At 44.2% G+C, this 15180-nt stretch overlaps 1 protein-coding gene across 3 annotated transcripts in view; it reads left to right on the top strand.

Moving 5' to 3' along the window:
- The window catches only part of LOC124045523 (brefeldin A-inhibited guanine nucleotide-exchange protein 2-like), a 51599-nt gene that overhangs the window by 21922 nt on the left and 14497 nt on the right, over nucleotides 1-15180 (top strand). For all 3 annotated transcript variants that reach the window (XM_046364868.1, XM_046364867.1, XM_046364869.1), the window contains exons 17-28: nucleotides 858-942; nucleotides 3497-3668; nucleotides 6384-6535; nucleotides 8989-9117; nucleotides 9421-9579; nucleotides 9740-9887; nucleotides 10091-10187; nucleotides 12728-12768; nucleotides 13194-13363; nucleotides 13807-13958; nucleotides 14134-14306; nucleotides 14420-14580. In XM_046364868.1, coding sequence (XP_046220824.1) covers nucleotides 858-942; nucleotides 3497-3668; nucleotides 6384-6535; nucleotides 8989-9117; nucleotides 9421-9579; nucleotides 9740-9887; nucleotides 10091-10187; nucleotides 12728-12768; nucleotides 13194-13363; nucleotides 13807-13958; nucleotides 14134-14306; nucleotides 14420-14580 — 1639 coding nt within the window. The remainder of the gene's footprint in view (nucleotides 1-857; nucleotides 943-3496; nucleotides 3669-6383; nucleotides 6536-8988; nucleotides 9118-9420; nucleotides 9580-9739; nucleotides 9888-10090; nucleotides 10188-12727; nucleotides 12769-13193; nucleotides 13364-13806; nucleotides 13959-14133; nucleotides 14307-14419; nucleotides 14581-15180) is intronic.

The raw sequence follows: 15180 nt of genomic DNA, 5'->3' as shown, positions 1-15180 counted from the left end.
ATATTGATGTGTTACTCCCCCCGTGTTATATTGATGTGTTACCCCCCCGTGTTATATTGATGTGTTACTCCCCCCGTGTTATATTGGTGTTACTCCCCCGTGTTATATTGGTGTTACTCCCCCGTGTTATATTGGTGTTACTCCCCCCGTGTTATATTGGTGTTACTCCCCCCGTGTTATATTGGTGTTACTCCCCCCCGTGTTATATTGGTGTTACTCCCCCCCCGTGTTATATTGGTGTTACTCCCCCCCCGTGTTATATTGATGTTACTCCCCCGTGTTATATTGATGTGCTACCCCCCGTGTTATATTAATGTGTTACTCCCCCGTGTTATATTGATGTGTTACTCCCCCGTGTTATATTGATGTGTTACTCCCCCGTGTTATATTGATGTGTTACTCCCCCCGTGTTATATTGATGTGTTACTCCCCCGTGTTATATTGATGTGTTACTCCCCCGTGTTATATTGATGTGTTACTCCCCCGTGTTATATTGATGTGTTACTCCCCCGTGTTATATTGATGTGTTACTCCCCCGTGTTATATTGATGCGTTACTCCCCCCCGTGTTATATTGATGCACTACCCCCCACTCCTCCTGTGTTACATTGATGCACTACCCCCACTCCTCCTGTGTTACATTGATGCACTACCCCCCACTCCTCCTGTGTTACATTGATGCACTACCCCCCCCCCCACTCATCCTGTGTTACATTGATGCACTACCCCCCCCCCCACTCCTCCTGTGTTACATTGATGCACTACCCCCCCCACTCCTCCTGTGTTACATTGATGCACTACCCCCCCCACTCCTCCTGTGTTACATTGATGTGACACCACATGATCTTGCCCCTGCAGACAGGGGGAGTTTGCCAGTGCAGACACAGCCTACGTCTTGGCCTTCTCCATCATCATGCTGACCACAGACCTGCACAGTCCACAGGTCAGAACACCAACCAATCAGTCAGTCTGGTTTTATGTATATACACTACCGTCAAACGTTTTAGAAAACCTACTCATTCAAGGATTTTAACATTTTTTATTTTACTAATTTCTACATTGTAGAATAATAGTGAGGACATCAAAACTATTTGATTCTTCCAATAGCCACCCTTTGCCTTGATGACAGCTTTGCACACTCTTGGCATTCTCTCAACCAGCTTCATGAGGTAGTCACCTGGAATGCATTTCAATTAACAGCTGTTAATTTGTGGAATTTCTTTCTTTCTTAATGCATTTGAGCCAATCTGTTGTGTTGTGACATGGTAGGTGTGGTATACAGAAGATAGCCCTATTTGGTAAAAGATCAAGTTCATATTATGGCAAGAACAGCTCAAATAAGCAAAGAGAAACGACAGTCCATCATTACTTTAAGACATGTAGGTCAGTCAATACGGAACATTTCAAGAACTTTAAAAGTTTATTCAAGTGCAGTTGCAACAACCATCAAGCGCTATGATGAAAGTGGCTTAGCGTTACCAGCCTCAGAAATGTAAATATATTTTGATTTGTGTAGCACTTTTTTTTTTTGGTTACAACATGATTCCGTATGTGTTATTTCATAGTTTTGATGTCTTCACTATTATTCTACAATGTAGAAAATATAAAGAAAACCCCTTGAATGAGTAGGTGTCAACTTTTGTGTGTGTGTGTGTGTGTGTGTGTGTGTGTGTGTGTGTGTGTGTGTGTGTGTGTGTGTGTGTGTGTGTGTGTGTGTGTGTGTGTGTGTGTGTGCGCGCGCACAGTCCACAGGTCAGAACATCAACCAGTCAGTCTTAAAAAAAAAAAATCATATGCAGTACCAGTCAAAAGTTTGGACACCTACTCATTTAAGGGTTTTTCTTTATATTTTCTACATTGTAGAATAATAGTGAAGACATCAAAACTATGAAATAACACATACGGAATCATGTAGTAACCAAAAAGTGTTAAACAAAATATTTTATATATTTGAGATTCTTCAATGTAGCCAGCCTTTTCTTTGACAGCTTTGCACACTCTTGGCATTCTCTCAACCAGCTTCATGAGGAATGGTTTTCCAACACTCTTGAAGGAGTTCCCACGCTTTTCCTTCACTCTGCGACCAACTCATTCCAAACCCTCTCAATTGGGTTGAGGTCAGTGATTGTCGAGGCCAGGTCATTTGATACACTAAATTACTGACAGTGTCACCAGCAAAGCACCCCCAGACCATCACACCTCCTCCATGCTTCATGGTGGGAACCACACATGTGGAGATCATTTGTACACTCGCTCTGCATCTCACAAACACACAGCGGTTGGAACCAAAAATCTGGACTCATGTTCATGCTCATGTTTCTTGGTCCAAACAAGTCTCTTCTTCTTATTGATGTCCTTTAGTGGTTTCTTTGCAGCAATTTGAACATGAAGTCCTGATTCACACAGTCTCCTCTGAACAGTTGATGTTGAGACGTGTCTGTTACTTGAACTCTGAAGCAGTTCTTTGGGCTGCAATTAGGGTAGCCTAGTGGTTAGAGCGTTGGACTAGTAATCGGAAGGTGGCAAGTTCAAACCCCCGAGCTGACAAGGTACAAATCTGTCGTTTTGCCCCTGAACAGGCAGTTAACCCACTGTTCCTAGGCCGTCATTGAAAATAAGAATTTGTTCTTAACTGACTTGCCTAGTTAAATAAAGATTAAATAAAGGTTCAATTTAAAAAAAAAAAAAATTAATTCTGAGGTGCAGTTAACTCTTGTGAACTTATTCTCTGCAGCAGAGTTAACTCTGGGTCTTCCTTTCATGTGGCGGTCCTCATGATTGGCAGTTTCACCATAGCGCTTGATGGTTTTTGCAACTGCACTTGAATAAACTTTAAGTGATTTTAAATTTTCCTTCCTTTGACTGACCATAGCTTACAGTAATGATGACCTGTCGTTTCTCTTTGCTTATTTGAGCTGTTCTTGCCATATGGACTTCACAACAACTTTTTTGCTCTAACGCATTAAGAAAAGGCACACCTGTTAATTGAAATGCATTCCAGGTGACTACCTCATGAAGCTGGTTGAGAGAATGCCAAGAGTGTGCAAAGCTGTCATCAAAAAAAGTGAGGCTACTTTGACGAATCTCAAATATAAAATATATTTTTGATTTGAAAACACTTTTTGGTTACTACATGATTCCATGTGTTATTTCATAGTTTTTATGTCTTCACAGTTATTCTACAATGTAAAAAAACAACTACCTGGAATGAGTAGGTTTAGCAGACACTTTTATCTAAAGCGACTTAGTCAGTTATACGTACATTTTACATATGGGTGGTCCTGGTAATCAAACCCACTACCCTGGAGTTACATGCTTTACCAACTGAGCTACAAATGACCAAAAAGTTACCATGCATTGCTCATCCGGGATTTGAACTCCCAACCCTTCCTTTGTGAACCCACCACCAGAACTCGACCAGACCATCATTTAGCCTGTTCATACCTACCTACGGCCAGTTGTTTTTAGTAACTGAGGTCCCCACCGTTATGTTACAGGTGAAGAACAAAATGACCAAGGAACAGTACATCAGAATGAACCGTGGCATCAACGACAGTAAGGACCTGCCTGAGGAGTACCTGTCCTCCATATACCATGAGATCGCTGGCAAGAAGATCGCCATGAAGGACAGCAAGGAGCACACTATCACACCCAAGACTAGCAAGCACAGTAAGTAGAGGAGCCAGGGTATGACAAAAGAGACATTCTATTTAGAGTTGAGCCAACATTTAGAATATTGTTCTGATTCTAGACTTTCAGTTATTATTTTAAATATTCCCTTTGTTATGTTAATGGGGTTCTAACATGACTGTTATAGAATGTTGTAGTGTCATGTTAATGGGGTTCTAACATGGCTGTTATAGAATGTTGTAGTGTCATGTTAATGGAGTTCTAACATAATATATAATAATAATAATAATAATAATATATGCCATTTAGCAGACGCTTTTATCCAAAGCGACTTACAGTCATGTGTGCATACATTCTACGTATGGGTGGTCCCGGGGATCGAACCCACTACCCTGGCGTTACAAGCGCCATGCTCTACCAATTGAGCTACAGACTGAGCTACATGAGCTACATGACTGTTATAGAATGTTGTAGTGTCATGTTAATGGGGTTCTAACATGACTGTTATAGAATGTTGTAGTGTCATGTTAATGGGGTTCTAACATGACTGTTATAGAATGTTGTAGTGTCATGTTAATGGAGTTCTAACATAATATATAATAATAATAATAATAGTAATAATATATGCCATTTAGCAGACGCTTTTATCCAAAGCGACTTACAGTCATGTGTGCATACATTCTACGTATGGGTGGTCCCGGGGATCGAACCCACTACCCTGGCGTTACAAGCGCCATGCTCTACCAATTGAGCTACAGACTGAGCTACATGAGCTACATGACTGTTATAGAATGTTGTAGTGTCATGTTAATGGGGTTCTAACATGACTGTTATAGAATGTTGTAGTGTCATGTTAATGGGGTTCTAACATGGCTGTTATAGAATGTTGTAGTGTCATGTTAATGAGGTTCTAACATGACTGTTATAGAATGTTGTAGTGTCATGTTAATGCAGTTCTAACATGACTGTCATAGAATGTTGTAGTGTCATGTTAATGCAGTTCTAACATGACTGTTATAGAATGTTGTAGTGTCATGTTAATGGGGTTCTAACATGACTGTTATAGAATGTTGTAGTGTCATGTTAATGCAGTTCTAACATGACTGTTATAGAATGTTGTAGTGTCATGTTAATGGGGTTCTAACATGACTGTTATAGAATGTTGTAGTGTCATGTTAATGGGGTTCTAACATGACTGTTATAGAATGTTGTAGTGTCATGTTAATGGGGTTCTAACATGACTGTTATAGAATGTTGTAGTGTCATGTTAATGGGGTTCTAACATGGCTGTTATAGAATGTTGTAGTGTCATGTTAATGAGGTTCTAACATGACTGTTATAGAATGTTGTAGTGTCATGTTAATGCAGTTCTAACATGACTGTTATAGAATGTTGTAGTGTCATGTTAATGCAGTTCTAACATGACTGTTATAGAATGTTGTAGTGTCATGTTAATGGGGTTCTAACATGACTGTTATAGAATGTTGTAGTGTCATGTTAATGCAGTTCTAACATGACTGTTATAGAATGTTGTAGTGTCATGTTAATGGGGTTCTAACATGGCTGTTATAGAATGTTGTAGTGTCATGTTAATGCAGTTCTAACATGACTGTTATAGAATGTTGTAGTGTCATGTTAAAAGGGGTTCTAACATGGCTGTTATAGAATGTTGTAGTGTCATGTTAATGGGGTTCTAACATGGCTGTTATAGAATGTTGTAGTGTCATGTTAATGGGGTTCTATCATGACTGTTATAGAATGTTGTAGTGTCATGTTAATGGTCAACTGACATGGCTGCCATAGAATGTTGTAGTGTCATGTTAATGGGGTTCTAACATGGCTGTTATAGAATGTTGTAGTGTCATGTTAATGGGGTTCTAACATGGCTGTTATAGAATGTTGTAGTGTCATGTTAATGCAGTTCTAACATGACTGTTATAGAATGTTGTAGTGTCATGTTAATGGGGTTCTAACATGGCTGTTATAGAATGTTGTAGTGTCATGTTAATGCAGTTCTAACATGACTGTTATAGAATGTTGTAGTGTCATGTTAATGGGGTTCTAACATGGCTGTTATAGAATGTTGTAGTGTCATGTTAATGGGGTTCTAACATGGCTGTTATAGAATGTTGTAGTGTCATGTTAATGGGGTTCTATCATGACTGTTATAGAATGTTGTAGTGTCATGTTAATGGAGTTCTAACATGACTGTTATAGAATGTTGTAGTGTCATGTTAATGGGGTTCTATCATGACTGTTATAGAATGTTGTAGTGTCATGTTAATGGAGTTCTAACATGACTTATAGAATGTTGTAGTGTCATGTTAATGGAGTTCTAACATGACTGTTATAGAATGTTGTAGTGTCATGTTAATGCAGTTCTAACATGACTGTTATAGAATGTTGTAGTGTCATGTTAATGGGGTTCTAACATGACTGTTATAGAATGTTCTAGTGTCATGTAAATGCATCACAATGCAGAATCCTCAATGTCACGTCTCTCTGAACGCACGTCTCTGTACGCACGTCTCTCTGACAAGCCATCTAATCCTGTATGTATTATGTCAGCTGAACCCCTACACCAATCTGCCCAGGGGGAATTGCAGCCCTACTGGTTGCCTAGGAGAAACGTAGGTGTTGGTCATGTGATACTGTCAACCCAGAACTAATATTTTACACAATTCTGTCAGATGTTTTTACGTTGTCTGTCCACTAGAGATTAGTTGTGATAATGTGGGCGGTCTCTCTTTGCAGGCGTAGCCAATGAGAAGCAGCGTCGTCTGCTGTATGACGTTGAGATGGAACAGATGGCGAAGACCGCCAAGGCCCTGATGGAGGCTGTAAGCCACGCCCAGGCCCCCTTCTTCAGCGCCACCCATCTGGAGCACGTCCGACCCATGTTCAAGGTAGAGTCAGCCAGCCTCAATCAAACCACATGTATTTTATAAAGACCTTCTTTTACATCAGCAGCTGTCACAAAGTGCCTTACAGATACCCATCCTAAAACCCCAAAGAATTTAACGTTTTAATTAGTCGTATGTACTGGATACACATGGTATACATCGTCCAATGAAATGCTTACTTGCAGGTTCCTTCTCGACAATGCATGAACAAATATTATTAGATAAGAATATGATGGCAGAATATACAGTGGGGCAAAAAAGTATTTAGTCAGCCACCAATTGTGCAAGTTCTCCCGCTTAAAAAGATGAGAGGCCTGTAATTTTCATCATAGGTACACTTCAACTATGACAGACAAAAGGAGAAAAAAAACAGAATCTCATTGTAGGATTTAAAAAAAAATGTATTTGCAAATTATGGTGGAAAATAAGTATTTGGTCACCTACAAACAAGCAAGATTTCTGGCTCTCACAGACCTGTAACTTTTTTAAGAGGCTCTTCTGTCTCACCCCGTGGGGTCAAAATGATCACAAGAATGGTGAGCAAAAATCCCAGAACCACACGGGGGACCTAGTGAATAACTTGCAGAGAGCTGGGACCAAAGTAACAAAGCCTACCATCAGTAACACACTACGCCGCCAGGGACTCAAATCTTGCAGTGCCAGACGTGTCCCCCTGCTTAAGCCAGTATATGTCCAGGCCCGTCTGAAGTTTACTGGAGAGCATTTGGATGATCCAGAAGAAGATTGGGAGAATGTCATATGGTCAGATGAAACCAAAATATAACTTTTTAGTAAAAACTCAACTCGTCGTGTTTGGAGGACCAAGAATGCTGAGTTGCAGCCAAAGAACACCATACCTACTGTGAAGTATGGGGGTGGAAACATCATGCTTTGGGGCTGTTTTTCTGCAAAGGGACCAGGACGACTGATCCGTGTAAAGGAAAGAATGAATGGGGCCGTGTATGTTGAGATTTTGAGTGAAAACCTCCTTACATCAGCAAAGGCATTGAAGATGAAACGTCGCTGGGTCTTTCAGCATGACAATGATCCCAAACACACCGCCCGGGCAACGAAGGAGTGGCTTCGTAAGAAGCATTTAAAGGTCCTGGAGTGGCCTAGCCAGTCTCCAGATCTCAACCCCATAGAAAATCTTTGGATGGAGTTGAAAGTCCGTGTTGCCCAGCAACAGCCCCAAAACATCACTGCTCTAGAGGAGATCTGCATGGAGGAATGGGCCAAAATATCAGCAACAGTGTGTGAAAACCTTGTGAAGACTTACAGAAAACGTTTGACCTCGGTCATTACCAACAAAGGGTATATAACAAAGTATTGAGAAACTTTTGTTATTGACCAAATACTTATTTTCCACCATAATTTGCAAATAAATTCAGTAAAAATCCTACAATGTGATTTTCCAGATTTTTTTTCCCTCATTTTGTCTGTCATAGTTGAAGTGTACCTACGATGAAAATTACAGGCCTCATCTTTTTAAGTGGGAGAACTTGCACAATTGGTGGCTGACTAAATACTTTTTTGCCCCACTGTATATATTTATTTTTATTTTGCATAAGTGTAATACAGGAAGGCACAATTTTGACTGGGGTAGGGGTAGTCCGGTGGAAAGCATGGCCAGCCGTAGGAAAATGCTTATTGAAGTTCTCAATTATTGTGGATTTATTGGTGGTAACAGTGTTTCCTAGCCTCAGTGCAGTGGGCAGCTGGGAGGAGGTGCTCTTATTCTCCATGGACTTTACAGTGTTTCCTAGCCTCAGTGCAGTGGGCAGCTGGGAGGAGGTGCTCTTATTCTCCATGGACTTTAGTGTCCCAGAACTTTTTGGAGTTTGTGCTACAGGATGCAAATTCCTGCTTGAAAAAGCTAGCCTTAGGTCTCCTAACTGTGTATATTTGTTCCTAACTTCCCTGAGAATTGGCATATCACGGGGGTTGTTCGATGCTAATGCATTAGGAAGGTGTTCTTAATGTTTTGTACACTCAGTGTGTTTGTGTGGGTGTGTGAATGCATGTGTACTAAGGTGTGGAGAATCGGAGCAGGTGGTCAGTTCAGTTGAAGTGTTCAGCATTCTGATGGCTTGTAGATAGATAGAAATTGTTTCTGAGCCTGTTGGTATCAGACCTCATGTCTGCCTGACGGTAAGAGAGAGAACAGCCGGGAGGTGTGAGGTCCTTGATGCTCTGTGCCTTCCTCTGGCACCGTTATGAGTAGATGAGCAAGAAGTTTAGATGCAGAAGCCCAGACTTATCACCTGTGCCAGAAGATGACTTCACCGTGTGTGTGTGTGTGTGTGTGTGTGTGTGTGTGTGTGTGTGTGTGTGTGTGTGTGTGTGTGTGTGTGTGTGTGTGTGTGTGTGTGTGTGTGTGTGTGTGTGTGTGACTGATGTTCTTTACGAGGTAATAGGAGTCAAGCCTGTGTGCTCTACCTGCCTGTGTATTTCAGCTGGCGTGGACCCCTCTCCTGGCAGCTTTCAGCGTGGGCCTACAGGACTGTGACGACCAGGAGGTGGCCTCTCTGTGTCTGGAGGGGATCCGCTGTGCTGTCAGGATTGCATGCATCTTCAGTATGCAGGTTAGTTGTCTCCCCTGGCTACACAGCTCGACCTCTGCTTCTAAAACATCTAATGTAGCAACCTTAGGCTGTGTTTCCACAGGTGGCCCAATTCTGATATTTTTCCATTTACAGTTTTTTTAAACAATCAGATCAGCTCTTTTGCCAATTCGTGGACTGCCTGTGTAAACACAGCCTTATACACTTTACTTTCCAAATACCCCCCCCCCCAACATTAACTTAAATAACCTAGAAGAGACAGTTTTGTGTCTTTATGTTCATCTTTAACATTAATTACCCGTCTGTCTGTGGCTCTCTGTGCAGTTGGAGAGGGATGCGTACGTCCAAGCCTTGGCTCGGTTCACCCTGCTCACAGCCAGCTCCAGCATCACTGAGATGAAGCAGAAGAACATCGACACCATCAAGACCCTTATCACTGTGGCCCACACAGACGGAAACTACCTGGGCAACTCTTGGCACGAGGTAGGTCAGAGGGCTTCTCCCAGATAGCACCTGGCCTTCCCATTTCTAACCCTGCCTCTCATCTCTTCTGTTAGTCAGGAATCCAACCCATATTATATAGTGTAGCACTTGGTAGAGACATTTTAAACAGATCAAGAGGGCCCTAACCCCCTCTCTGCAGATCCTGCGGTGTATCAGCCAGCTGGAGTTGGCCCAGCTGATTGGCACGGGGGTGAAGACACGCTACATCTCTGGAGTGGCTCGGGATAGCCAGGCTGGCATCAAGGGCTTCCCTTCCGGGGGAGAGGAGTTCATGCCCCTGGGACTGGGTAAGGCTCACAGGGCTCTTGAACATCAAGGACATTGACTGTGTAAATGGTGTTTGAAGACAGAGTTTGTGTCCCAAAGTGCACCCTATTCCCTATAATAGTGCACTACTTTTGACCAGGGATCTATGGACCATGATCAAAAGTAGTGCACTATGTAGGGGATAGGGTGCCGTTTGGTGTGTTAAATGTGTTTCCTGTTGCAGGGACCCTGGTTGGAGGTCCAGACCGGAGGCAGATGGCTCATATCCAGGAGTCAGTGGGAGAAACCAGTTCTCAGAGTGTAGTGGTGGCTGTGGACAGGTGAGAGACCAGAGATGTGTTTGAATACTCATACTAACCTTACTATTTGTGACGTGAATTGTGTATATAGTATGCTTATTGGTCATAGTATGGATATAGTTAGTATGCCTAAAGTTCCCGGATGTCGTACTAAATTCGCCAAAAATATGAAGTAAACATGCAGAGGACACTATTTCCGTACTTTAGGGCCCGTAAATGCAATTCTAGAGGAAATGGGCGTGGCTTCACATCGTTTTCAGATTTGAAGAAAATGGCGGACAATATGCAGCCGAAGTACGAGAGTGGATACAAATTCATTGCTTTAACGAATAAGGACAAAGGTTAAGAAGATGTTGAGCAATGTAATCAAATCAAATCAAATTTATTTATATAGCCCTTCGTACATCAGCTGATATATGAAACCCAGCCTAAAACCCCAAACAGCAAACAATGTAATGACTTTTAAAATAAGTTACGTTACAGGTTTTGTTGGCTGACAATTTGTTAGCTACGCCGTTCTTATGAACCACATATCATTACAGCAGTATTTTCTGGTATGTTAGCTAGCTAACGTTACCTAACGTTAGTTGGCTAACTATACATCAAACTTGCCAGAATATTAACTATTGGCTAGCTAGCTAACTACCCAACGTTTACTGACTTATTCCGGTCATTCTTACACGGAACCCAAACCGGCTGCGTTATCGTGCATACATGTATTTTGTCCCCCTACACCACACGCGATCACGACACGCCGGTTAAAATATCAAAACAAACTCTGAACCAATGACATTCATTGGGGGCAGGTCGAAAGCATTAAACCAACATGTATGGCAATTTAGCTAGTTAGCTTGTACTTGCTAGATAATTCGTCCTATTTAGCTAGCTTACTGTTGCTAGCTAATTTGTCCTGGGATATAAACATTGTTATTTTACCTGAAATGCACAAGGTCCTCTACTTCGACAATTAATCCACACATAAAACGGCCAATCGAATCGTTTCTAGTCATCTCTCCTCCTTCCAGGCTTTTAAATCTTTGAACTTATATGGTGATTGGCATCTACACTTTCATGGTATTACCACGACAACCGGCAAAACAGTTCGTCTTTCAATCACCCACGTGGGCTTCTATAAACCAATGAGGATATGGCACGTGGGGCAGGACTTGCAGCACGATCTGCGTCAGAAATAAAAAGGACTTATATTTTAGCCCTTGGCATCGCAGACGCTCGTTGGCGCGCGTGAGCAGTGTGGGTGCAATAATTGAATAACACATATTTTGTGGCGCTCGTGCACACAACGTGTCCTGTCTGGTCAGCATGTTAGCTTAGCTAATGGTATAGTTGTGCGTTGTCAAGGGACATTCGGGTGCTTTCGTAAATTCGTTCTGGCGATCTACTCCGATTCCAGAGCGTAGAATAATGAATTTACGAGTGCTCAATGCCCGAATATGGCCAGTGTTAGTAAAAGTTGGCAAAAAAGCATAATTAAATTGTTGCCAGCAGCACAGTTAGTCACCAACGCTCTCGATAACATAACTGCCTAACCAGCTCTGCTAGGGCGAGTAAAATGGTCAGTGGTCTCATTTGTGTCTGGAAGTAGCTAGCAAGCTAGCCAACATTAGCTTGTGTGCTTGACTGCCTTTGCAAGGTCAGAACACTCAAATAAACCCTACTCGTCGGCCAGAGCGTCCAGTGTGTGCTGCGAGTGCGAAGCGTTATGAATTTACGAGCGCACTCTGGCACTCCAGATTGAATTTAAGAACACAACCGAAGTCATAAAATGTCTAACTAGTCATTTGTTATGCTAACTAGCTAGCAATAGTTTGCCTAGCAACAGCATCAAATTCCGGTAGAGAGGCAAAGAGCTAGTACGCTCAACTGAAAGGATACTGTTTGTTTACAGTGTACTAAAATGAACTAAATAGTATGTAGTATATACTCATTAAGTATACAGTATCTTAGTATGGTCATTGGAACACAGCTCCGCTCTCTGAGAGTAATGGTGGCTGTGGACAGGTCAGAGACCAGCTCTCAGAGTAATGGTGGCTGTGGACAGGTCAGAGACCAGCTCTCAGAGTAATGGTGGCTGTGGACAGGTCAGAGACCAGCTCTCAGAGTAATGGTGGCTGTGGACAGGTCAGAGACCAGCTCTCAGAGTAATGGTGGCTGTGGACAGGTGAGAGAGATGCGCGACAGTGCTGGACGGTATACCGTATTTTACTATATTCCGGTAATTGCTGCACCGACCGGTTTTTACTTGACCTTGTGTAACGGTATTTCAATGTTTGGTTTGTTAAATGTGTTACGCCACTTATTACATTTGCTACTTGAGTTGTCTCTCTCTCTTTCCACACACACCAAGCCCCGCCCCCTGGCACTCAAGGAGAGCATATTTGGGCACAACCACGAGTCACAACAACCACTCGCAGTGACAGTCTGCATGGTCAATGCTGCAGATATTCATGACAACGATCTATACTTTGTCATGTACTGTATGCCATCTGATCTGGATTGTGCTATTTGGAAGTACATGAACCTACCTTCTGCTTTGTCTGCAGGATCTTCACTGGTTCCACAAAGCTAGATGGAAATGCAGTGGGTAAGTGGATCTGTGTGTTTCTCCGTATCCGTCTCTGGCAGCGTGTGAATGCCTTTCTCCGTATCCGTCTCTGGCAGCGTGTGAATGCCTTTCTCCGTATCCGTCTCTGGCAGCGTGTGAATGCCTTTCTCCGTATCCGTCTCTGGCAGCGTGTGAATGCCTTTCTCCGTATCCGTCTCTGGCAGCGTGTGAATGCCTTTCTCCGTATCCGTCTCTGGCAGCGTGTGAATGTGTCCGTCTCTGGCAGCGTGTGAATGTGTCCGTCTCTGGCAGCGTGTGAATGTGTTTCTCCGTATCCGTCTCTGGCAGCGTGTGAATGTGTTTCTCCGTATCCGTCTCTGGCAGCGTGTGAATGTGTTTCTCCGTATCCGTCTCTGGCAGCGTGTGAATGTGTTTCTTGACATCGTCCTGTGTCCTATTCCTAGTGGACTTTGTGCGCTGGTTGTGTGCGGTCTCCATGGATGAGCTGGCCTCTGCTCACCAGCCGCGGATGTTCAGTCTGCAGAAGATAGTAGAGATCTCTTACTACAACATGAACCGTATCCGCCTGCAGTGGTCGCGCATCTGGCAGGTCATTGGAGACCACTTCAACAAGGTGAATGACTACCTTCATAAAGTAAGGACGGTTTCCCAGAACCAGATTAAGCCTACTTCTGGACTAAGAAACACTTTTAGTGGAGACTCTGCGTTAAGCATTGTTAGTCCATCGATAGTATTAACGGGATACTTTGCATACCATTTTTGTCTCTGGGTTCAGTATGAAGGAAGTTAGAGGTAGCATGCTAGCAGACTCCCAAAGACTTGCAGTCATTGCGCTTATGCTTCCTAGCATTGGCTGGCGAAACTACTTCCAACTTCCTTTGTACTGGACACAGAGACATTAAAACCGGCATCCTCTAGTACCTCTGACTCTGAGAAGTAGATAAAGGGCTTCATTGCCAAAATATCCCTTTAATCTATTAATCTAACCTGATTTTGCAAAGACTTAGCCTATCTATTGACTGTGGATCTATGCCTGTGTGTTTGCTATTCTCCCAGGTGGGCTGCAACCCCAACGAGGATGTGGCCATCTTTGCGGTGGACTCTCTGAGGCAACTGTCAATGAAGTTCCTGGAGAAAGGAGAGCTGGCTAACTTCCGCTTCCAGAAGGACTTCCTCCGGCCATTTGAACACATCGTGAAGAAGAACAGGTAGACATGGACCAGGGGGAAGGGACCGTTCTTGAAATGGGTCGTGTGAAGGGAGTAAAATGAAAGCGGCAGAGGTGATTTGGGTCAATATTGAGGATGTGATGAGGGGGGGGGGACCCTCCCTCTACACACTCACAACAAACCATTGACTGTTTGACCGACCTCTCCTCCACAGATCTCCCACTATCAGGGACATGGTGATCCGCTGTGTGGCCCAGATGGTCAACTCCCAGGCAGCCAACATCCGCTCCGGCTGGAAGAACATATTCTCTGTGTTCCACCAGGCCGCCTCGGATCACGACGAGACCATTGTGGAGCTGGCCTTCCAGACCACTGGCCACATAGTCAGTGAGTACAGTCCGTCACATCAGGACTCTGGCTCACCATTTTGACTGACAGTCGACGGCCAACTCTGTAGAGAAATGGACTGCTGATTAACAGTTTCTCTCTCTCTCCTCCAGTGATCACGTTTCAGCAGCACTTTGCAGCAGCCATAGACTCCTTCCAGGATGCGGTGAAGTGTCTGTCTGAGTTTGTGTGCAACGCTGCCTTTCCTGACACTAGTATGGAGGCCATGCGGCTCATCCGCCACTGCGCTAAATATGTCGCAGAACGGCCGCAGGTAGGTACCACACAGGCCCCCGGGTAGGGTAGGCACCACACAGGGTAGGTACCACACAGGCCCCCGGGTAGGGTAGGCACCACACAGGGTAGGCACCACACAGGCCCCCGGGTAGGGTAGGCACCACACAGGGTAGGTACCACACAGGCCCCGGGTAGGGTAGGCACCACACAGGGTAGGTACCACACAGGCCCCCGGGTAGGGTAGGCACCACACAGGGTAGGTACCACACAGGCCCCGGGTAGGGTAGGCACCACACAGGGTAGGTACCACACAGGCCCCCGGGTAGGGTAGGCACCACACAGGGTAGGCACCACACAGGCCCCGGGTAGGGTAGGCACCACACAGGGTAGGCACCACACAGGCCCCGGGTAGGGTAGGCACCACACAGGGTAGGCACCACACAGGCCCCGGGTAGGGTAGGCACCACACAGGCCCCGGGTAGGGTAGGCACCACACAGGGTAGGTACCACACAGGCCCCCGGGTAGGGTAGGCACCACACAGGGTAGGTACCACACAGGCCCCGGGTAGGGTAGGCACCACACAGGGTAGGTACCACACAGGCCCCCGGGTAGGGTAGGCACCACACAGGGTAGGCA

The sequence above is a fragment of the Oncorhynchus gorbuscha genome, linkage group LG10 (genome assembly GCF_021184085.1).
Source record: "Oncorhynchus gorbuscha isolate QuinsamMale2020 ecotype Even-year linkage group LG10, OgorEven_v1.0, whole genome shotgun sequence".
Taxonomy (NCBI): Eukaryota; Metazoa; Chordata; class Actinopteri; order Salmoniformes; family Salmonidae; genus Oncorhynchus; species Oncorhynchus gorbuscha.
The sequence above is the reverse complement of the archived record's forward strand: the minus strand, read 5'-3'. Positions and strand labels throughout refer to the sequence as shown.